The sequence below is a fragment of the Malaclemys terrapin genome, chromosome 6 (genome assembly GCF_027887155.1).
Source record: "Malaclemys terrapin pileata isolate rMalTer1 chromosome 6, rMalTer1.hap1, whole genome shotgun sequence".
Classification (NCBI taxonomy): Eukaryota; Metazoa; Chordata; order Testudines; family Emydidae; genus Malaclemys; species Malaclemys terrapin.
In genome coordinates, this window is record NC_071510.1 from 84,341,353 (window position 1) to 84,364,554 (window position 23,202).

Here is a 23,202-nt window from a genome sequence, read left to right on the forward strand (position 1 = left end):
TTCCCTCCCTGGATCCCGGGGACTGGTACGCCGTCCTCGATCTGCAGGACGCATACTTCCACATTCATATATGCAAGGGGCACAGACACTTCCTCTGTTTCACGGTTGGGCAGGAACACTACCAATTTACAGACCTCCCGTTTGGCCTGTCCACTGCCCCCAAGTTATTTACAAAGTGTATGTTGGTGGTGGAAGCCTACCTCAGGCGCCATAGGGTCCAGATCTTCCCCTGTCTGGACGACTGGCTGGTCAAGGGCAGCTCCTGGTCGCAGGTGCAGGATCACATGGCACTCCTGCTGTCCACGTGCGACAGTTTGGGCCTGTTGGCAAATGACACCAAGTCCACGTTAGTTCCGGTACAATGCATATTGTTTATCAGGGCAGTCCTGTACGCCATGTTGGCCAGCGCCTCCCTCCCACCAGACAGGTTCGAGACCCTGAAAGGGCTCATCAACACAGTCCCAAGGTTTCCAGTGACAACAGCCAGAGCGTGTCTCCAGCTCTTGGGTCACATGTCGGCGTGCACATATGTGGTCCATCATGCCAGACTCAGGATGAGGCCCCTCCAGCTCTGGTTGGCTTCAGCATTCTCCCAGGCCAGAGACAGGATGGACAGAGACCTCACTGTGCCCGAATCGGTGATTGCCTCCCTACGATGGCGGTCCTCCCCGGGGAATGTGCTCTGTGGGGTCCCGTTCAGAGGTAGGCCCCTGGTGATGGAACTGGTGTCCGATGCCTTGAACCTGGGGTGGGGAGCCCATGTGGGAGACCTTCAGATCCAAAGTCTGTGGTCTGCACAGGGTCTGTCCCTCCACATAAACATTGAGGGGCTCAGGGCGGTCTGGCTGGCGTGCATGGCCTTCCGCTCACACCTGGAGGGCCGGGTGGTCAGGATTCTCACAGACAACACAGCCTTGATGTTTTACAACAGGCAAGGTGGGGCCCGATCCTCTGCCTGGAAGCTCTCAAGCTGTGGGACTTCTGTATAACCCACGACATTTGCCTACAGGCCTGCCGGTGCAGGGGCACACGGGTATTCTCCCATGCTATGACTGGCCGATTCCTTAACGGATAGGATCATCTCTTCCCATACGTTAGGCCCCCAGTCCTGCAGTGGAACCTGAACTTGGTGCTGGCCCGCCTGACGGGCCCCCCGTTTGAGCCACTAGCTACGTGCTCCTGGTCGCACCTCTTGTGGTGATCATGTCAGCTATGAAAGTCTCAGAACTCAGGGCCCTGACCTCCAAGCCCCTGTACACGGTGTTCCAAAAGGATACGGTCCAGCTCCGCCCACATCCTTTGTTCCTCCCGAAGGTGGTCTCCACCTACCCCATGGGTCAGGAAATTTTCCTGCCGTTCTTCTGCCCCAAGCCCCATGCGTCTAGCGAGGAGCGCCGCCTCCACATGCAGGATGTGAGAAGGGCTCTTGCCTCTTACCTGGAGCAGACTAAGCTGTTCAGGATGTCCTCGCAGCTGTTCATCGCCTCGGCCAAATGCATGAGGAGTCAGCCGATCTCCACTCAGCAGCTCTCCAACTGGATCACCTTGTGCATCCATACCTGTTATGACCTAGCCGGAATCCCCCCGCCGTCAATTGTGAGAGCGCACTGGACTAGGGTTCAAGCCTCCTCAGCTGCCTTTTTAGCTCATGTCCCCATTCAGGACATTCGTAGGGCTGCCACATGGTCTTCGGTTCACACATTCACCTCTCATTATGTGATCGTCTCTCAGACCAGGGAGGACGCCGGGTTTGGCAGGGCTGTGCTCTGTCCCGAGAGTTTGTGAACTCCTACCAACCTCCAACAGATATAGCTTGGAATCACCTATTGTGGAATACACATGAGCAATCACTTGAAGAAGAAAAGACAGTTAGCTTTTCTGTAACTGGTGTTCTTCGAGATGTGTTGCTCATGTCTATTCCACATCCCGTCGTCCTTCCCCCTCTGTCAGAGTTGTCTGGCAAGAAGGAACTGATAGTGGGGGAAGCACGCAGCGCCCCTTAGACCGCGCCATGGAGGCGCCACTCCAGAGGTCGCTGGGGCGCACCCCTATGGGTACTGCTAGGGGAAAAACTTCAGACACCAGTGTGTGTGGCGAGCACGCACACCTATTGTGGAATAGACATGAGCAACACATCTCGAAGAACACCAGTTATGAAAATAACTGTCTTTTCCTTACTTTTGTATGGCATCTCCAGATTATGTATTGCTATTGAGGTTTTGTACTATAACCTAATCCTTAATCCAGTTCACTTCATATGGCAAATACAATTAGTTTTTCCCAATGAGAGAGGTATTTTAATTGCTTTCATTGCCCCTCTGCATTCTTTGACAATACTTCCATTTACTAGTGGATAAACCAAAAGGCTGAAGGCAGAGTATTTTATCGAAGTGCAGAAATCTGATTATGACATAATAGGAAATCAGAGAGGGTCATGATATTGCTGTTATAGTAGAAGTTTAGCTGCACACTTTATTTGAGGTTTAGACAAAATAAGTTGTATCTTCAACAATTCCATGTTTTTCATTTCTGGCAGGTTTAGGAAACTTTTTTTTTCTTCCATTTGTATGGAGAGAGTATGGGAAATATGAGTCCACTCAGTTCAGGAAGTTGATGGCAATCTCAGTCATTTTATTTAAAATAATAAATAAATTTAAAATAAAATGACTTCTGACATATCACAAAGTTCATTGTTTGGAAAACAGGGTCCACTTATTAGATATTGAACTAGATGCTTTTAAGCATACATAAAGCTGAGATAAGGCCTTTCCAGTTTCAAGATGAAGTCATCCTGAAGGCTATCTGAATTGGTTATTACAACATATTTACAGATGCATACATAAGATTAAAAAATCCCAGTCACTTTATTCACTGCTATTCCCTAATTTGATATAGAGTTGTATGGCATAATACATTGTGAAAATTCATAATAGGATAATTTTAACTACTATACCAAAAAATCTTGCAGACTTTTACAAGATTAGTGAATTTACATTTTATTTTTCTTGTGTGCTTTATTTTGTGTGCATTATGACCAGTCCAAGGTGACAGTGATTCTATCTTTGTTCTCAGCTCAGATTGCCTTTATCCAGGATGTTGGAAGGCTTCCCTTGAAGAGACACTTTGGAGGGTAAATGTAAATCTTATTTGCGTTAGAAAAACACCATTCATGTTTATATATTGAAAATCAAAGATACTCTACAGTGCATCATCTTTCCTGCATAACATCTCCTTTCTGTTCACGCTGCCAAAACTCTCATTCAAATGCTCATCATCTCATGCCTTGGCTACTGCAACCTCCTCCTCTCTGGCCTTGATGTCTGCAATCTGTCCCCACTCAAATGCATTCCAAATGCTGCTGTTAAGATCATCTTGCTGGCTTGTCACTCTGACTGTATCCTCTCTCCATTGGTTCCCGCTCTTCCACTGCATCAAATGCAACCTTGTGCTGTGCCTACTACCATGGGGACCTGACCTGGTTGAAGCCTGTGTTACTAAATTTTAAATGAGTACAAATTAATTTATGAAAGCCAAAAAGAAGAGTAAAAGTTATTCTGTCCTTTTACTCCTCACATACCACGAGATCACCCCAGACATTTTGACAGAGCACTATATTAGATGCAATATTAGATGAGCAAGAAAGATGATATAAAGCAGAAACTATTCTTACCTTCTTTGAAACAGTTATACATTTATAAAATTATGATCTATTGAGGAAGTGATTTTAAAGTATTCCTATTACTCTGAAGTTAAAAACATTTTTTTGTCTCATGGAATTTTATATTATTGCTCTGGGAATACTTGGGAACTATTTTTATTTAGTATAAAATAGGCATAAGTTAATTTATAGCAGGTTTATGATATGTACTGTGTATGCAGTTATGAATTTCCCCTGTCTGTTTTTTAAAAATCCGACAGTCAGAGACCAAAATCCTACTTATCCGCAGAACATGTAGAGCTCAGACAGTGACACTGCAGCCTATCCCATAATTTGATATCATTGGGCCTCAACTAAAGGACCCATTTCTAGGGGTAGGATGACAGGTTATGAAAACTTAACTATCAGTCCTTGATCTTTGAGAGACCAGCAGGAGTTTTAAATGTGATGTGATGTGTTGGTGTGTGTTTTTTTTTGTTTTGTTTTGTTTGGTGATATGAGAACTTGACCACAAGAAACTGGAAAGAGATTACTAAATCACTTCACCTATCAAACTGTTGGTCACTGAACAGATCAGATGGTTATGACTTTGACCCTCTATCTGCTTTAACTGAATTTAAAATAGTGACTCTGAAGTGAAAGCTCCTATTCCCATGTTTCCCAAGAAATTTAATTTTAGAAATAAGTCATTTAAATTAAGTAGATGACAGGAAAAGCACCCTTGCATTCCCACTGACCAAAATTGAGAAATGTACTATTCTCAAATTATTTTTAGACTTCTCTATGGAATGTCTCTGTCTGAAGCAGACTTTTAAAAGAGTGATAATCCATTAATACCTGCATTATTAGGGATTGCTGTAGTATTTTGAGAAGGGTTTCACCTGCAGGATCACTTCCTCTTGATTAAAAAAAAAATGCAGATTATAGCTCATTAAATATTTTTGGAGATGGGGCAAGGGGAAAACCATTGGCTTACCATTTTAATGTCATGAAATAAATATATAATAGTAATAATTTATATATTAGTAGTGTTGTAGCTTTGGTCCCAGGATATGAGAGATACAAAGCAGGGGAGGTAATACCTTTTATTGGACCTTCTGTTGGTGGGAGACAAATTTTTGTCTCTTCCAGCAACAGAAGTTGGTCCAATAAAAGAGATTGCCTCACCCACCTTGTATGTCTCATTAAATATATTGACACTGGTAAAGCATTTGGTACTGTCATGAAATCCTAACATAAGAACAGCCATACTGCGTCAGACCAAAGGTCCAACAGTGGCCAATGCCAGATGCTTGAGGGAATGAACAGAACAGGTAATCATCAAGTGATCCATCCCTTTTGTCCATTCCCAGCTTCTGGCAAACAGAGGCTAGGGACATCATCCCTGCCCATCCTGGTTAATAGCCACTGATGGACCTATCCTCCATGAGTTTATCTAGTTCTTTTTTTTTAACTCTGTTGTAGTCCTGGCCTTCACAACATCCTCTGGCAAAGAGTTCCGCAGGTTGATTGTGTGTTCTGTGAATAAATACTTCCTTTTATTTGTTTTAAACCTGCTGCCTAATAATTTTTCATGTGGTGACCCCTAATTCTTGTGTTATGAGAAGGATTAAATAACACTTCCTTATTTACTTTCTGCACACCAGTCATGATTGTATAGATCTCTATCGTATCCCCCCTTTGTCATCTCTTTTCCAAGCTGAGAAGTCCCAGTCTTTATCTCTTTTCATATGGAAGCTGATCCATGCCCCTGATAATTTTTGTTGCCCTTTTCTGAACCTTTTCCAATTCCAATATCCTCTTTTGAGATGGGGCGACCACATCTGCATGCAGAATTCAAGATGTGGGCGTACCATGGATTTATATAGGGGGCAATACGATATTTTCTGAACCTAAAAAGAAAACTAATACATGTTGCCTAGGATAGGAGCACTGTCATGGGTAAAGACTGTAACATAAAGAGTGACAATATATAGTAGTTTATCAGTTGGAAGTGTCTAGTGGGTTACTATGGGGATAAGCATTAGGACCAGTCCTGTCAATGTTTTTTATGATCTGGAAGAGGTTAAAAACATCACATTAATGGAAACTGGTGATGATATTAATTGGTGAAAGTTATGAACACCAATCATGACAAAGTAGGTTTCAGAGTAGCAGCCGTGTTAATCTGTATCTGCAAAAAGAACAGGAGTATTTGTGGCACCTTAGGGCTGGTCCCCACTTAGTCCGGACTTCGGACTAAGGTACGCAAATTCAGCTACGTTAATAACGTAGCTGAATTCGAAGTACCTTAGTCCGAACTTACCGCGGTCCAGACGCGGCCGGAAGTCTCCCCCCGTCGACGCCGCGTACTCCTCTCGGCGAGCTGGAGTACCGGTGCCGACTGTGAGCACTTCCGGGATCGATCCGGGATCGATTTATCGCGTCTTAACCAGACGCGATAAATCGATCCCAGAACATCGATGGCGTGCCGCCGGACCAGCCGGTAAGTGAAGACTAGGCCACAGAGACTAACAAATTTATTAGAGCATAAGCTTTCATGGGCTACAGCCCACTTCTTCGGATGCATAGAATGGAACATACATTGAGGAGATATATACACATACAGAGACCATGAAAAGGTGGGAGTTGTCTTACCAACTCTGAGAGGCCAATTAAGTAAGAGAAAAAACATTTGAAGTGATAATCAAGGTAGCCCAGTATAGACAGTTTGATAAGAAGTGTGAGAATACTTACATGGGGAGATAGATTCAATGTTTGTAATGGCTCAGCCATTCCCAGTCTCTATTCAACCCTAAGTTGATTGTATCTAGTTTGCATATCAATTCAAGTTCAGCAGTTTCTTGTTGGAGTCTGTTTTTGAAGCTTTTCTGTTGCAAAATTGCCACCCTCTTTCCCTTCCCCCTTTCTGATTTTTTTATATATATACTGTAATTCCTTAAGGGGCAGGGAACAATACCATATTTTATGTTTGGAAAGTGTTTAGCACACTATAGGCATTGTTAGAAATAAATAATTCAACTTGTAACAGTTTACATTTTTCTAAGGCAAAGTAATCCAACCACAAATGCGTCATGGCAGGGAAAAATCTAGAAGCAGTAATGCTAAAAGAGACTTAAGGGGTGATAATGAGCAGCAAATGTAGCAATGTGATATCCTTTAAAACCAGCCATTTGTAGTTTTGAGCTGCATATACAAATGCAGTACTTAAAAAGAGCAGGGAGCGAGTACTCCTATACAGCTCTGGTGTAAGTGCACTTGCAATGTTGTGTTTAGTTCTGGGTGCCAAATTTCTGTAACTGGAGGATGCACAAAGAAGAGCAATACAAATTATTAAAGTACTGATTTAGGAAGGAGGAGGATGTATATTTTAGCTATGGTTATAACAATGCAAATATTTTGAAAGCTGTAAATACCAAAGAAGAAAAGGGATTATTAAGTGTGATACGTGGGTGACTTATTCCATTTCAACTTCCGTGATCTTGTGAAAGAGAGTGCTTCATTTTATTTTTTTCTTGTTACTGATAGTTGTTATGATTTTGCAGGTTAAAGCTTGAAACTCTTACAGATAAAGATCTTGGTATGCCAGGCTTTGAAAATATTGATGAAGGAGACCTTTCTGCCATGCGGCCCCTGGAGGTGTTTGTCCAATTGGAGAAAAACCAAATAAATGAGACTGAGCCAGATGAATTTCCACTTATTTCCAGCCAGGCTAGTGGAAGTGAACTACCAAGTAGTCAACCTCAGCCTATTACGGCACAAGCAATCATGGAGGAAGATGAATTAAAAATAGATGAATATGATAGTGACTGAGTGCAACAAAATGTCAGTATCATTGGTCTAACATTAACAGAATTTTTTTATTTTGTGGTAAAAGATTCTTCCTTGACTAGATTGTAACAAAAGCATCAATGATGTATTAAAGAGTGGGCCAATTCTATAGTAATTCTACTTTAATATTCCTGTGACTAATCCCATGAGTATGCTATAGGCCTAAGCCCAGTGTGTACTGGGGTAGTATCAAGGTGCCAAGTTTCCTTAACTTCCCTTGATGTTGCAGTATGGAGCCCAAAGTGTGTGTACTTAATCAAAGGTGTTGCTCCCTGCCTATCCTGAGCCATCAAAGTAACCTATCTTTAAACAACGTTAAAATTCTAAATGATGAGCTGAAATATTTGAAAGAAAAGTAATGGTGAATAGTAAATCACATTTTTATTTTTTTACTTTTTAATTTAATCTTGCAGTTTCTGGGTATACCTTGTATACTTTTTGTCAGCATTTGGAGGTTTTACTAAATCTCACATACTGTTGAAAACATTTACTATTGTTTGGAAACTTTTTGCGGGAAGAAAGAATAACATGTAAATTGTAAAAAAGTTAGTTCAGTATTGATGTAAATAATCTCTTACTGTGGTTAAAATTTTGTACTTTTTTTGGCCAGATAGATATTTTATGTATGTTTATAAACAGATGCATATGTTGTATAGTAGATTTTAGGGGTTTTTTTGAGATATTTGCATAATTTCTCAAGGAATACATCATTAAAATTAAAGTGCTTTGTAATCTTTAGGAAATCAATAGTTTAGTGTGAAGACATTTTTTTCCTCTAAAAGACATCTAAATTTAGATATACTTTGCAGAAGGTGTCTGTTTGTCAGTACCCCAGGATTTTATTTATTTAAAGGATGAGATTATAGGAATGTAAGTATTCTCCATGAATAGACCATAAAATAGCATATCTAGATAAAAAGTTGTATATCCTTAGTATGGCAGTAAAGAATAGAGTTGTTCGATCTGTTCTTATAGTGAAATTTCATTTGGCTATCCCTATAATCTTAACAGTGGCCTAATCCTGCTGTCCATACTCAGTGGAAGTTGTGCCTGAGTCAAAGGACTACAGGATCAGGCTCACTTGAAGCGTGGCAACGTTTCAGCTACAGCAATAAACACAGAGCATATCGAAGAGCATGTATTCACTCATGGTGTTCAAAGGCTTACCATGGTCTGTCTTTGCCAAATCATACAAAATGAAAGTTTTCAATCAGCAACTAGAAATCAGCTGTACTTTACCCTTTCTCTAAGTGTTATGGCTAGCTTTAAAGGGTGGAAAACACTGTCTCTTTTTATCTTAAAAATAGGAAAACAGGACTGAGTCTATGGGTATGTGACAGTTGTCTCCTTTTCTATTTAAATAGAAACATATAGCTCTTCAGAAGATAAGCAACCTTGTCAGTATCGTAATGACTATGCATACATCGTCTATTACATCATTAGTACTACACTCTGTTTCTATGGGCAGGGACATGAGCTGCTCTCACCTACTGCTGACGTTTTGCTCCGTGGTTACTTGAAGGGGGGGGGGGGGGTGTTGTTGCTGCTGCTGCAACTCAAGGCAGTAGCGGCTATTGGCCACGCAAACTTCCCTCTCAGCTCTGCCCCGCTCCCAAGGCATACCCCATCCCACCCCTTTAAATGGCCGTAAACATCTTTATCTTTCACCTGGCCTCTAGGCAAAGGAGCCTGGGGTTAGCTGGCTGCCCGGGGTAAGGCACGGCTCAGGCAGGCTCCCTGGCCTCGCCCACCCCTTAGCAGTTGGGATTTGCTGCCCTAGGCTGGCGTGACGACGGGTCCGTAGGTCTCTCGCTGCAGGGGGAGCGGCCCCGCCTGCCCCGGGAGCAGAGCGCTGCAGTTCAGCATAAGTTAGCGTGTCCGCCCCGAGGGCAAATGGCGCAGGGACGGGCCAGGTCGCGCAGGGCGCAGGTGCCCGCGAGGCCCGGGCTGGAGGTGGGGCCGGCAGGTGAGTTCCCGGGGCGGGGCCGGAGGGGACGTGCGGCTGCCTGACTCCGGGGGCGGGAGCGACCCAGGCGAGCGCGGATCCAAGCGGAGTGCGGCGCCCTTCCGCGCGCAGAGCGGCCCCACCCACCCGCGCGGCTGGGCGTCGTGCGCCGGTACCTTGCGGGGAGCTGAGAAGTTGCTGACGGGACGCGGAGGCTCGCGGTGAGCGGGGCGGCCCTTTGGCGGGGGGGTGTTGGGAGCCGGGGAGCGGGGATCCATAGGGCGGCGGGGGCCGCTCTCTGCAGATCCCGTTTCAGAAGCGGGGGCCCAAGAGCCACCTGCTCCCTTTTCCTGGGAACAGTGGCCAGAGAAGTGCTCCGTGCCTCTCTGCGCGTCACTTGATGGAGACGGGCTCGCTATAAAATCCCTTGAGTTTAGTTTATAGGTAATTAAAAAAATTCCCCACACTTAGCTCTGAGACCTTGTATTGTCAACGTGAAATGGCTGCTGCGGTCATTGTTAGTTTCTCTGCCTTACCTTCACTGTAACACCAGAGGATAAAACATGAAGCATGATTGTTTCCAGATGGAATGGGTTTATTTTTTTTAAAGTGTTGACTTTTCTTTGAAGAATGCACCAGTTTTGGTGGGGTTGTAAGCTTCTCCAGGAGTAGTTTTTATTTTTGGCTTGTTCAGTGCTGAGCCTGTTGTTGGTATTTAACAATTTCTTCTCTGATGTTTGTAGGAAATGCAAATAAAGTGGGAAGGGGATAACTTATAAATATTCATACAATTATCTAGGTGTTCCTAGAACAGGAGATCAAATCACAAATGTCTTCCAGAAGTGCATTGTCGCAGCACAGATCAAGGCAGCATGGCAGATCTACACAATACGATGAAGTATATGTGGATTCCTCTTTTCTAGAAGATACGGCAAGTCCACCTCAAAGTTCTCAAAATGCTGAACTGGTACTGATTTCGGATCGCTTGCCGCCACCACCGCCTCTCCCACTGCAACCACCTCTCGGCCCTGAATTTTACCCAAGTGATAGTGAAGAACCGTCTGATCTCAAACCAGTAAGACGGTTCATTCCAGACTCCTGGAAGAACTTCTTCAAAGGGAGAAGAGAAAATCCAGAATTGGATCAGCCAGTGTCAGATATAAAATACACTTCGGGTGGAGCTGAGTGTTCTCCACCAGCATCTCCAATACAGCAAAATCACAAGTCAGCTGCTAGTTCCTATAAAGACCCATATGGAGGGTCAGGTGGAAGCTATAATTCACGCAAACAAGCTGAAGCCATGCTTACCCAAGATCCTTATGACTCCCTAGAACGACATACTCAAATGGCTCTAACTTACAGTGAGAAGGTGGAAGCTTATAATTTGAGATACTCCTACATGAAATCATGGGCAGGTTTACTCAGAATTCTGTGTGTTGTAGAGCTGCTTTTAGGTGCAGCTGTCTTTGCTTGTGTCACAGCTTATATACACAAAGATAATGAATGGTACAACATGTTTGGATACTCACAGCCATATGGTTTTACAGCAAACAGTATATATGGAGGCTATTATTATAGTGGCCCCAAAACCCCTTTTATACTTGTAGTAGCAGGCTTGGCTTGGGTAGTGACTATAGCGCTTCTAGTGCTTGGCATGTCAATGTACTATCGAACAATTCTTCTGGACTCGAATTGGTGGCCTTTAACTGAATTTGGAATTAATGTTGCATTATTCATTCTGTATATGGCGGCTGCGATAGTCTATGTGAATGATGCTAACCGAGGTGGACTCTGCTATTACCAATTATTTAAAACACCAATGAATGCATCATTTTGCCGCATAGAAGGAGGACAGACAGCAGCAATAATCTTTTTGTTTGTCACGGTGATTGTCTATCTTATTAGTACAGTAGTTAGCCTAAAGCTATGGAGACATGAAGGAGCAAGGAGGCATAGAGAATTAATGGAACAAGAGGTAAGTCAAAAACTATCAGATCAAACTGATTGCATCAATTGTCTTGTGTGCATTTAGAGTGCGCGTTGCAAAGTGGGATGAAGTAGTAAACATTGGGTTCCAGTTATCATTGTGCCTTGGGCTAACTGTCATGTTAGGCAAGTCGTCTTGGTACTAGTTTTCCCAACTATACAACAGGAATATTTACCCACTTTTGAAATATTCTGAGCTCACTAAAGGAAAGTGTCACATTGCAAGGTGCATTCCAGACCAGTGAGGGGTTGTATCACTGCCTGCCCTCCGTGCTTAATTTGTAATGAAAGAGGTGCTGGGGCCCAAGCAATTTCTTTTTACTTTCATAATGATGTAGCAAGCCCAGAGGTGCCAGGGCAATGAACTGCCAAACCTAGAGGTGCAGCGAGCCACCCTGGCACAAATGAAGCACTACCTGCTCAGTAATCTTGGGTGCCTCACAATGCTTTGCTGCTCTAGTTCCCAGCTACAGCAACTCACAAATAGCCAGACAGCATGCAGGTCACACCCTGAGCGTCCATCAGCTCAGACCCCAGCAGCCGGTCAGCAACATCCAGTCACACTCTGGCTTCCACTAGCCTTAGTTATTACTTGCAGGTGACCCCAATACATTTCCAGTCCTGAATTTTCAGATATTAAAGGTCCATTGCCCTTGTAAAGGGTCAACATTCAACAGTTTGCTACTTTAACCGGAGTTACCAAACCGTTCAGTTTGAACACCACACTGGATTAGTTTAGATTAAAAATAAAACAAGTTTATTTTACTACAGAGAGAGAGATTTAAAGTGAGTATAAGGTATTAAAAGTATAAGGTAATAAAGTCAGAAATAGTTACAAGAGAAATAAAAATAAAATGCTTTCTAGTAGCTAAAACCTAACAAGCTAGACTTAGTTCAAAGTAAAATCTTTACCACATGTTTCCAGCAACATGGCTGATTCTAGGTCAGAATCTCCGCCCCCCACACCCTCCAATTCAAAGGGCTGATTCCTTTGTCCTCTTAGGTGAGAGAGAGAGATTGGGGTGTTTTTGCCTCTCACTTTTATAGTTCAGTAATCCTTTGGAATGCATTTTCCTGAGGTTTTCCCTTAGATAAAGTTCATTCCAGCTGTGAGAAAGGAGATGTGAAGTGAAAAGTTCCCTACTGTGGTTTGCCGAAATGCAAGTGTCTCTGTGCCTGACTGTTCTTTGCCAGATTGCCAATCAACTTTAATGACACTTGGCTAAAGGTGTCTCCTTGTCCTTTATCTTTGAGAAACCAGTTACCCTGCAGCAGTGGTTTTCAAGCCTTTTGTACTGGTGACCCCTTTCACACAGCAAGCCTCTGAGTGTGATCCCCGCTTATACATTAAAAGTGGGGGAGGGGGAGATGAATGTAATGGGGGCTGGGAGCTGTCAGCCCCAAGGAGCTGATAACTTGCAACCCACATGTAACCACCTTGCGACCCCCTGAGGGGTCAAGACCCCCAATTTGAGAACCCCTGCACTAGATTTGTCTTGTAAGCACATTGTTGGCATAATTTCAGTTTGTTTGTAACTCTTAATATGCGTTTCATACATACTTTACATAAGAAGATTGATGATTGTGTTATAAATTTTTAAATGATACCCACAAGGCATATTTTGCACAATTATTACAATAATGTGTAGGGTATCAGGGGGTAGCCGTGTTAGTCTGTATCTACAAAAACAACAAGGAGTCTGGTGGCATAGCTATGCATCCGAAGAAGTGAGGTTTTTACTCACAAAAGCTTATGCCCAAATAAATCTGTTAGTCTTTAAGGTGCCACCAGACTCCTAATAGTGTGTAGGGTGTGACTACAGGGGTGGTCACAGAAAGGCACTAGCTAAGCACCTGACCCAGCATCCATTGAAATCAGTGGTAATCTTTCCATTGATTTCAGCAGACCTTGGATCATGCAGTCACATGGAAAATATCGAAGTAATTTCCCTAAATCAGCTGGTCAACTGCTTCTTAGTACATACTCTTCTCTGAACAAAAGATAGGGAAGAATATAGTATAAACTGACTTATTTTAACACTTTATTAGGAGGCCTTAAAGCAAATAGACTTTGGAGACACAACTTTCAATTTAGAAGTTAGAGCTACTCTAAAGGTGTAAGCAAAAAGAACAGGAGTACTTGTGGCCCCTTAGGCGAGGTCTACACTACGCGGGGGGGTCGACCTAAAATACGCAACTTCAGCTACATGAATAGCGTAGCTGAAGTTGCGTATTTTAGGTCGACTTACCTGGCTGTGAGGACGGCGGCGAGTCGACTGCTGCCGCGTCAACTCCGCTTCCACCTCTTGCTGCGGTGGATTTCTGGAGTCGACGGCAGAGTGATCAGGGATCGATTTTATCGCGTCTTCACTAGACGCGATAAGTCGATCCCCAATAGATGGATTGCTACCCACTGATCCTGCGGGTAGTGAAGACGTGCCCTAAGACACTAACATTTATTTGAGCATAAGCTTTCGTGGGCTAAAACCCACTTAATCAGATACATCAGACTAACATGGCTGCTACTCTGAAATCTAAGGATATAAGAAACTGATTTTGTGAAGTGTGCAAAATACCAGACCACCACTACTGAGTTATATATGCATTTTCAGCTTTCCTCACACTACTAATTCAGCACTGTGTTCTTGGCTCTGAGAAGCCAAGCCTAAGTATTTATTACTTATATAATGACATTTCTCTGATATTTAGAGTAAGAAAGGTTGCCAGTTTTTTAAATACAGAAAGCTAGATAATTGAGTGCTGCTTTTTTACTGGTTTTCTACATTCTGGATATTGTGCATGAAACAAAAAAAAAACTTTAATGCATTAGTCCTTAAATTCCAAATCTGTTTTCAGGTCTCTTCCTGCAGGCCCTTTCTCATTAGTGTACTTCCACTCACATTGTATGCCTTATAGCTCTTTTATTTAAAAAAAAAAAAAAAAAAAATCATTGATTTCTAGTTATTTTAGCAATATTGGGCATAGGTGGAGTCGCTTAAGGCTTAAAAGGAAAAAAAAATCCACTGAAATAATATATATTTTCATTATGCATCATACAAATCTGCTATAAAGCATCATTCTATAACTAGTAGAGTTCAGTACAAATTACTTATGCATGCAGTATGAATATCATACAAATATTTTACTGTATGTTGTAGAGGCTCTAAATATAAGACTGCAAGATCCCTTGTGCTCTGTTTCAACTATTTTGCAATTGCATTTGCAATATATTAGGAACATCCTTTATTATTAATTGCTTAATCTCATATCTGGTGGATGATAATGGAAAATGTTTTATTTTTGCTTTACCTATCAGCTAATGCATTCTAAGTGGGTTGTGCAAAACATGATCAAATTGAAACTAACATTTTATTAAAACTTATAAAAATCAGTAAAATATCACATTCCACAAAATTCAGGGGATATACTTGAGCCACACCTAAATAGGATTCAGTTTTTGATTTTTCCTTCTCTCACTAGGGAGGAAGAAGAGTGGATTTCCTCCACTTTCTAATTTCAAACTTTAATTTTTCCTTTGTAACATTCCAATTTAATACCTGTTTCTCCTTCAAATACACGGTTTTACTCATGACTTGTCCTAATTTTAAATTAAATGAGTATCTGTATGATTGTCTCACACTATTCTAGTTAAATGGTTAATTTTATATTATAAAAATCTGAAAAAATAAGTTTTACTGAAGTTTATATATAAAATGGGCAGATTATTCCCACCTACCCTCCAACATTCTTCTACTCTATTTACTTGAAAATATTCCTAAATAGATTATTTTTATAGTGGTTAGTTTGACTGAGCTGAGTATGATGGAAAATTGTTGATGGCTGAGTTATTTCCCAAAACAGATTTAAAAAAAAAAAGAATGATTGTTACCCCCAAAGTGTTCATGGGTTAATATCGGACAAAATATAAGAGAGTAACTAAAATGGTAGGGAGGAGATTGAAGTATCTTATCTAAAAGTATCAGAGGGGTAGCCGTGTTAGTCTGAATCTGTAAAAAGCAACAGAGGGTCCTGTGGCACCTTTGAGACTAACAGAAGTACTGGGAGCATAAGCTTTCGTGGGTAAGAACCTCACTTCTTCAGATGCATCTTACCCACGAAAGCTTATGCTCCCAATACTTCTGTTAGTCTCAAAGGTGCCACCGGACCCTCTGTTGCTTTTTATCTAAAAGTAGTAACTGAAAGCCTGTGCTGTCCCATGGGTATAATTCTTAAAGTTTTGTGTGTTTTGTTGTTTTTAAATAAAAGCCAAAAATGGCTCAGAACTAAACTGGATGGTAACAAACTGTGAATCCCAGTGATTCAACCTGGTGATGAACACAAAAAAAAATCTGTCAACCATGCTTACAACTGTTTCTATCACTTCTCACTGAGGCTAGGTCTATACTACCCACCTGAATCGGCGGGTAGAAATCGACCTCTCGGGGATCGATTTATCGCGTCCCGTCGGGACGCGACAATCGATCCCCGAATCGGCGCTCTAACTCCACCAGCGGAGGTGGTAGTAAGCGCCGCCGACAAAAAGCCCCAGAAGTCGATTTTGCCGCCGTCCTCACAACGGGGTAAGTCGGCTGCAATACGTCGAATTCAGCTATGCTATTCACGTAGCTGAATTTGCGTATCTTAAATCGACTCCCCCCGGTAGTGTAGATGTACCCTGACTCAGCAGACATCCTGGGCTGCAGAGTAACAATCCTGGAATCTTCTTATAAGATACTCCAAATAAACTGGTGTAAATTGTTATATTTTTTGAATTACTGGCTTCCCTCTTTAAAAATTTATTTAAAACTAATGAACCATACTGCCATACATAGCTTTCCTGAAAATAATACATTTACTCATATTTAAACATTAATTGATCACAAATACCCTGTGTCGTATGACTTCTATGGGGTTTAGGATATTAAAGATTTGTGCTTTTGCAGAATACATAAACGCTTCAAACCTTTGTTAAACAATAAACTCTGTGTTTTTTCTTTTTTTTTTTTTTTAGATGAAAACACAATCTTTTCCACCAAAAAGAATGGTAAGAACCAAATTTATTCTCTCCTGTGTCTCTCTCCTAATTTTCTGACTGATATTATTATAGGATGGAAAGAGGTAAAGTTTTCCAAAGTGCTGGCCAGAATAGGTTAATTCTCTGTGTCAGATTCTCGCATTAGGTCTTAGCTCCTTAACACAAGACCGGTGGAACTCCACTATTTCTCAACCTTTTTTGGTCCTTGAGGGAAGTAGTGATCAGGTAGAACTCAAGTAATACCCCCTTTGGAGTATATCAGTGTTGCCTTCTGAATATTCTGGTTAACTTCCTTGACCATGGTAAAGAAAGGAACTTCCTGCAGGAACTAGCAGCATCCATTGTTCCAGCTCTCCTCTAGAGCCTAGTGATGCTGGTTCAGAGCTCTAAATTCTAATTCTTTGCCTCAAGTGTTTTGGTGCACCTGTGGTGCCTTTTTGTGTGTGTCTGTCCGTTTCTTGTTTTCAGCAGACTTAAGACCATTTAGTGTATCAGTGCTTGATCTGTTACATTTTTGAATATGCTTGGGTTCATTACTTCTTGGCACATGTTTCTTGTGTTGTTCTGGTGTTTCCCTTGACAGGTCAGGACTTGGTCCTCCCGCTTGTTTTTTTGGCAAGTATGACAGTGAGGAAGAAAGACAGTTCAGTGTCTTCACATCTTGCCCACATTGTAGGATGATGCCCAATACCCAGGATTGATCACAATGTTTGTTTTGTACCTTGGAATCAACCATGATATGCAGGGTATAACTGCACATGTCATCTGATGAGCAAAGAAGTGTGGGAAGTGCCTCCAAACCCTTACTGAGGCACCCCAGAGAGAAAAGGCTAACCTGGAGCACTTTGAAGAATAAATCCTTTACTCTGAACCCTGAGTTAACCAAGACTACTGTGCACTGAGATTCAGTGCCTTCACTGCTCAAACCCCTAGTTTACCAGTTTAAACTAAACCAGTTTAGTAAGACCAGGGCAGCTTTACCTCAAAGTGCCTTGTGTAGTCATCAGCAAAGCTTGCCAAGTGTTGGAATCTTGGGAAATTAAAGTCAAGGGTATTGAGCTGTGTCTCATCAGATGAGGCAGAGCCTCTGAGCAAGTGGTTGACTAAGGAGACAATGAGAGAAACTCTGCTACTCTCTAGTATGTCTGAATTGAAGCCTTATACTTCAGATAGCTCCACACTGAGACTTCAGGATTTTCCCCTCTTGTGTACCCAAAGCAGAGAAGCCAGTAATTTTGGGTAACTGTGCTCAGTAATCTAATCAAGGTCTTGTGGATCTCTCTGGGGAAGCCCCAGAGGCCACAGTATCAATTTTGAGACATGCCTCTAACTGCATCAGCAAGGGCAGGATCTCTTGGTGCAGTCAGAACACTTTTTGCACTGAGGCGGATGCTCATGCCCAAAGAAGCTCTGCCTTAGACACCAGTGCCCACAGCACTTCTTGTGCAGGGGCTCCAATGGTACTGATGTACCAAGAATACTTAAGGTACTAAGTACCAAGAATACTTAAGGCAATACTTCCCACACAACCTTAACTTTGCCCCCATAAAAACTGCGAACTTCACAATGCCTTTCTCCTGCCTAACAGAAACTGCCAGTTTCTCTGTGGCCACCATAACACCAAATCAGGATTCTTATTCCTACACTCCAGCAGGACCCTCAGGGAATGAGAAAAATTGTTGCTGATTGACAGTTTAAATTAGACCCACTGAGCTGCCTTTCTTCCTAGTTTTCTTGTTGCACAATCACAATTAGTCTAGTAATACTTTAGGGGACTTCCTTAAACTTTCCAGTTCTTCATTCAAGTCACACAAGACTAATATTTCCAAGCCCCCAAAAGAATGATATATAAAGGAACTGGTATCGCTACTGGGGCAGATTTAAGGTGGTTGTGTTGTGTGTGTGAAATCTCACTTTGTATTTTTTTATGCAGTGGTGGTGTAGCCATGTTGGTCACACTATATTGGAGAAGCAAGGTGGGTTGGTCCAATAAAAGATATTCACCAACTTTACACTTACCGATTTTCTAACTCATGCTTTGTTTTTCTCTCTAATATTACAGTTGCATTCAGGAAGGCACAGGAAACTGTTTAATACCTGCAACTTTAACTCCACACTAACAATTATTTTGTGTTTTTTATATTTATCGTTTTTACTTTTAAAATTAGTATGAAAGTACAGACAGACCAAGAGAAGAAGTCAATTACAGGCAATTTAAATCGGTGGAAATGAAACCTGAACTACTTAATGGCCACATACCATCAGGGCACATTCCTAAGCCTATAGTGATGCCAGACTACTTAGCGTGAGTGTTTTTGTAACTTTCCATTGTTTGTTTCATCAAAGAGGTGGTATTTTTTCTATTGGCTTATTTTAGTATCTAACAACTTTTTCATACTTCATACTCTACTGGTCTCCAATTTCTTAAAGACATTAATTTTAAATAAGAGAATGATGGCCTGTGGATGTAGCATGTAAATATTTAATATAAATGCATAATTTAACAAATCAAAATTTTGTAATAGATTAAATAATTAAACTATCTAACAGAATAATTACCATGGGGATGAGGAAAGGACATACAGTGATACAAAAATAATTCAGAGAAGAATAAATGTACAAGCATTTCTTTGAACTTTTCTAGAATACTTATTCTTCTTAAACAGTCTGACAAAATCAGAATCAAACCTTATCAAAGGAAATTTAGACATGACTAAAATTCACAAAAAATAATAGTCTTTGCAAGCTAATAGAGCTTGATAGTTCCGTAAGGACATGTTTCAAATAATGCTAATTTGCATAACACTTAACTCCGATTTCAAAGTCTGATGTATAACCTGCTGAAGTTTGCATGTGCTCAAAAAGCCACATTTACAGCTTTTTTGGAAAGTCATAACTCCAGCACTAATAATCATTTTTCTTATAGAAAATACCCAGCAATTCAGACAGACGATGAGCGAGATCGTTATAAAGCTGTGTTTAACGATCAGTTTGCTGAATATAAAGAGCTCTCTGCTGAAGTTCAGGTGGTCTTAAAAAAATTTGATGATTTGGATGCATTGATGAGCAAGCTCTCTCTTCATCCCGGAAACACACTGGTAAGTAGCTAACTAGATGCGTGTGTTTTTAAAAAAAATAATAATTGCAAAACCTAACTAATTTATTTTCAAGAATTGAGCACAATCTTAAACAGCTAGACTGCCTATGGGAAGAGAGAGACCTTATAATGCTAAAGATGAACAAACAAGATGGACTTGATCTCCTGAAAACCTATTACCTTCATATTACAGAAATAGTGGAAACACTTCATCATAACTAGCTTTGACCCATATTGTCATCAGTTTTTATTTTAGTTGTTTTCAGTTAGTTTCCATCTTAATTGAAAGTTTTGACTAATTTTAGTTGTTAGTGTTGACAAATTCAAACTAATGTTTTCAATGAAAACAAAAACTAAGATGTATCTCAGTTCACACTTTTGACAAGTCTGGGTAGAACTTATGGGAGAACACTAACAACAAACATAAGGTTTTTAAAATGCTTCACCCTTTTGTTTTAATAGGAACATGACAGAATTTCAAAAGTTCTGCAAGAATATAAAAAGAAGAAGAATGTGAGTATTTTCAGCTTTACATCCTAATACTAGTTTGCAACAGGGGTGTAGGCCCGGCGCTCCTGCCGGGGGGGCGGGGCACGGGCAGAGCAGGGCAAGCCCCTGCGCCTCAATCCCACTTCCTGGCAGGAGCGCCAGGGGAGGGGTCAGAGTGGGTGGGGTCATGGGGGCGCCCATTTTTCTGGAGGCCCCCAATTGGCTGGGGGTCCTGGGCACACCCCCTTGGCCCAGTGGCTAATCTGCAAGGGCAAGTGAGCATGCAGCAGCAGCAGAGGAATCCTCCAAAAAGGTAGGCCTGCCATTGGGGGAGCCAGGCCCAGTGTGGGGCGGTGTAGATGGGAGATGTTGCCGCTGGAGAACAGCGTCTCCTCCCGGAACTGGGTGCACACCTAGGGCCCAGGGGTCCTGGCCAGAGTGTCCATCGCGCCCTTCCCTCCCGCCCCCCAACCCACAAGGATGGCTGGAGGGGGGAGCGAGGCAGCCCCGAGCCCTCCTGTCCCCCCGCCCCCGGTCATTGCCACCCACTCGACGTTGGGGCCTACCCAAGTGTCCCGTCCTGGCTACGCCACTGTTATTATGCAATAATAATCCAATGGGTGGTTAAGAGGATGTAAGGCAGTGGTGGGAAACCTGCAGTCCGTGGGCCGCATGTTGCCTGTCAGGATAATCTGCTGGCAGGCCGCAAGACAGTGTTTACATTGACTGTCCACAAGCACGGCCGCTCGCAGCTCTCAGTTCATGGCCACTGGGAGCTGCGGGCGGCCGTGCCTGTGGATGATCAATGTAAACACTGTCTCGTGGCCTGCCAGTGGATTACCGTGACTGGCCGCAGGTTGCCCACCACTGATGTAAGTAGACAAAAGCAGCTTTAACAGTAGGCACAATCTGTTAGTTAAGGGTATGCCAGGCCTTTGCATGTTGGGAAGCTGTTACAATGTTCTATGTACCTGTCACATAAAATGCTGGACACTTGAGAAAGTAGGTAAAGTTTGTTGCCCAACCCATTACAATTTCATGTTGGTTTCATCTTGTGATAGCACTAAATATATAAACTAGATTTAAAAAGAAACAGTTGACTTTCTTAGGCTAAAATGTTTTTGTTTGACAGTAGGTTCCATCTATTAATGGCTTGCCTTGAGAACGCTTGCTAACATTAGTTCCAATAAAATTACTGAACAATCCATTTTCCATCCACACATGCAACAAAAAGCCAACATTCCTTGTCAGTGATAAAACAATGTGGTACATATGCTTAATCTTGAAAGGAAGTCTCTCATTTTCTTTTTAATCATCAAAATTTGTTTTTGGGGAGTGGAATATATATTAGTTGCAGAATAACTATTGCTCGAATCCAGAAGGGGTTTTACTTTATTGCTATTAAGGTAGGGGTGTGTGTGTGTGTAATTATTTGCATTCCAGTAAAATCTTGGCAATATAATCTCTTGATTTGTACCTTTTTGGTTTTTTACTCAATGCAAATTGATGGTTCATATTAGTCTGTTTTCATTGTTTTGTCTGTTTGTTTGTTTATTTTTGGTTAAAGATCACCAGATACAAACCATCAGAACACAAATATATAATTGAAACAGGGCAGCACAACATATTTATTTAAAATACAAATAAAATTGCATTACTTTACTAAATGGCTAAAATACATCAAAACCACAGCCCCTTTTCCACCCACCAAGAAAGCGGGAAAAGGGCAGATAGAAGAAATTGTGGTCAAGGAAAAACAGCATGTGTTTGGAGGGCATGAACCCATATGCATATGTGCTGTCCTCAGCCAACTGCATTATTGATTGTTCTTGGAGGAAACTGAAAGATACCTTGTATTAATATGAGTTGTTGATTTGCTTGTATGTTTCCTGCAGGATCCTACATTTCTGGAGAAAAAGGAACGTTGTGAATACCTAAAGAACAAACTTTCTCACATAAAACAAAGAATTCAGGACTACGATAAAGTTATGAATTGGAACATACAGACATAGTATCACTCTAACTTTATGTGGAAGCTACTTAGTATTTTTGAAATAGAAATTATTTTTAAATATTTATCTTCAAAATTTATTAGCTTCCTAATATGAAACCAATTGCTTCCTCAATCAATGCCTGTATGTAGTCTATTTAAATCTTGTGTGTTTCTGACAGGTTTTGTATGCAATCATATTTTAAATGCAATATAACAAATAAGTTAACAAGCTATTTTATGGCATCTACATTAATTGTATGCTTTATTAATAGATAAATGCCTAAGTCTGTCCCTTTTTATGTAATCATAGGTATTTCTCAGAATCCACTGAGTAATATCTGCCGGACAGGAAGGAGAGAAATGTGGTACAAGCCTCCTTACTGTTTCAGCCTGAATATGTATTTAATTCTTATATCTTTCTTTTCTCATGCAGAAGTTCTAAAGAAAGCGGTTGAAGTTTTGCCTGAATAAGGGCTGCAGAACAGGTCCTATATTAGCAACCATAGCATAGCTTAATTCTGACCTCTGCCTTGCAGAGGTGAGGTAACTTATTCACATTCCTAAACCATAATAATATGGGAATGAAGAGATTATTGAACTCATGTCCAGGCTCAGCTAGTGCTGCTATGGAACTAACACTCTCTACAAACCTCCCCTGGGTGACGTAGGTAGAACTGCATGTGTTAAATTAAGGGAAGAGAGCACCCAGAGGAACATGACTTTCTTGTTTGAGAACTGGAGAGAGTAGCTGATGCAGGTAATTGTAAACACTAGGAGTCAAATGAATGTACACAGGAAATTTTAAACTTAATTCTCAGTATAAAACCTCCCAAAAAAGTTACGGTATATAAACCATAAGCAGGTGATGTAAATCCAAGTGAAATGTTGTTCACTGATGAGACAAGCCTCTAGAGATTTAGCGTACCTTTATACTAAACCTTACAATGTGGCTTGAACTTGTAAATCTATTTTGTATCACAGTTGTAAATACCTACAAACTTATGAAAATGTCATCTTATATGAGTTTTATCTTTGTATGAACTTTTTTTACTAATTAAAATACACTAAAATTATTAGTTATTTTCTCATTGGTAGTAGCCTCTTCACTGAACAGTTTTCTAGAACCAATGTGTCACTGGACATTTTGTTCTGAAATATGTTGTTTAAA

General features: G+C 41.4%; 2 protein-coding genes across 8 annotated transcripts in view; both read left to right on the forward strand.

Moving 5' to 3' along the window:
- RAD17 (RAD17 checkpoint clamp loader component) overlaps positions 1-8,236 on the forward strand; it is a 35,117-nt gene extending 26,881 nt beyond the window's left edge. For 4 of the 6 annotated variants that reach the window (XM_054032089.1, XM_054032088.1, XM_054032087.1 and 1 more), the window contains exons 16-17: positions 3,073-3,130; positions 7,204-8,236. In XM_054032089.1, the coding sequence (XP_053888064.1) occupies positions 3,073-3,130; positions 7,204-7,471 (326 nt within the window). In that variant the 3' untranslated portion in view covers positions 7,472-8,236. The remainder of the gene's footprint in view (positions 1-3,072; positions 3,131-7,203) is intronic. The other 2 variants (XM_054032090.1, XM_054032091.1) reach the window with 2 other exon arrangements.
- A 911-nt stretch (positions 8,237-9,147) lies between these two features.
- Positions 9,148-23,107, forward strand: MARVELD2 (MARVEL domain containing 2). Of its 2 annotated transcripts, none has more exons than XM_054032312.1 (7): positions 9,148-9,455; positions 10,234-11,409; positions 16,432-16,464; positions 18,624-18,760; positions 19,382-19,553; positions 20,015-20,065; positions 21,937-23,107. In XM_054032312.1, exons 2-7 carry the CDS (start codon positions 10,264-10,266, stop codon positions 22,051-22,053), a joined length of 1,656 nt encoding a protein of 551 aa, XP_053888287.1. In that variant the 5' UTR covers positions 9,148-9,455; positions 10,234-10,263; the 3' UTR covers positions 22,054-23,107. The 2 variants fall into 2 exon arrangements, with proteins under 2 accessions (XP_053888287.1, XP_053888286.1); XM_054032311.1 differs by lacking the exon at positions 9,148-9,455 and adding an exon at positions 9,493-9,655.
- The last annotated feature ends 95 nt before the right edge of the window (positions 23,108-23,202 follow it).

Excerpts from the sequence above, each read along its gene's own strand:
- MARVELD2 (XM_054032312.1), top strand. The coding sequence starts at position 10,264 with ATGTCTTCCAGAAGTGCATTGTCGCAGCACAGATCAAGGCAGCATGGC. Across the intron at positions 16,465-18,623 it reads CTTTTCCACCAAAAAGAATG|TATGAAAGTACAGACAGACC; the intron begins GTAAGAACCAAA and ends TTTTAAAATTAG. Across the intron at positions 19,554-20,014 it reads TTCATCCCGGAAACACACTG|GAACATGACAGAATTTCAAA; the intron begins GTAAGTAGCTAA and ends TTGTTTTAATAG.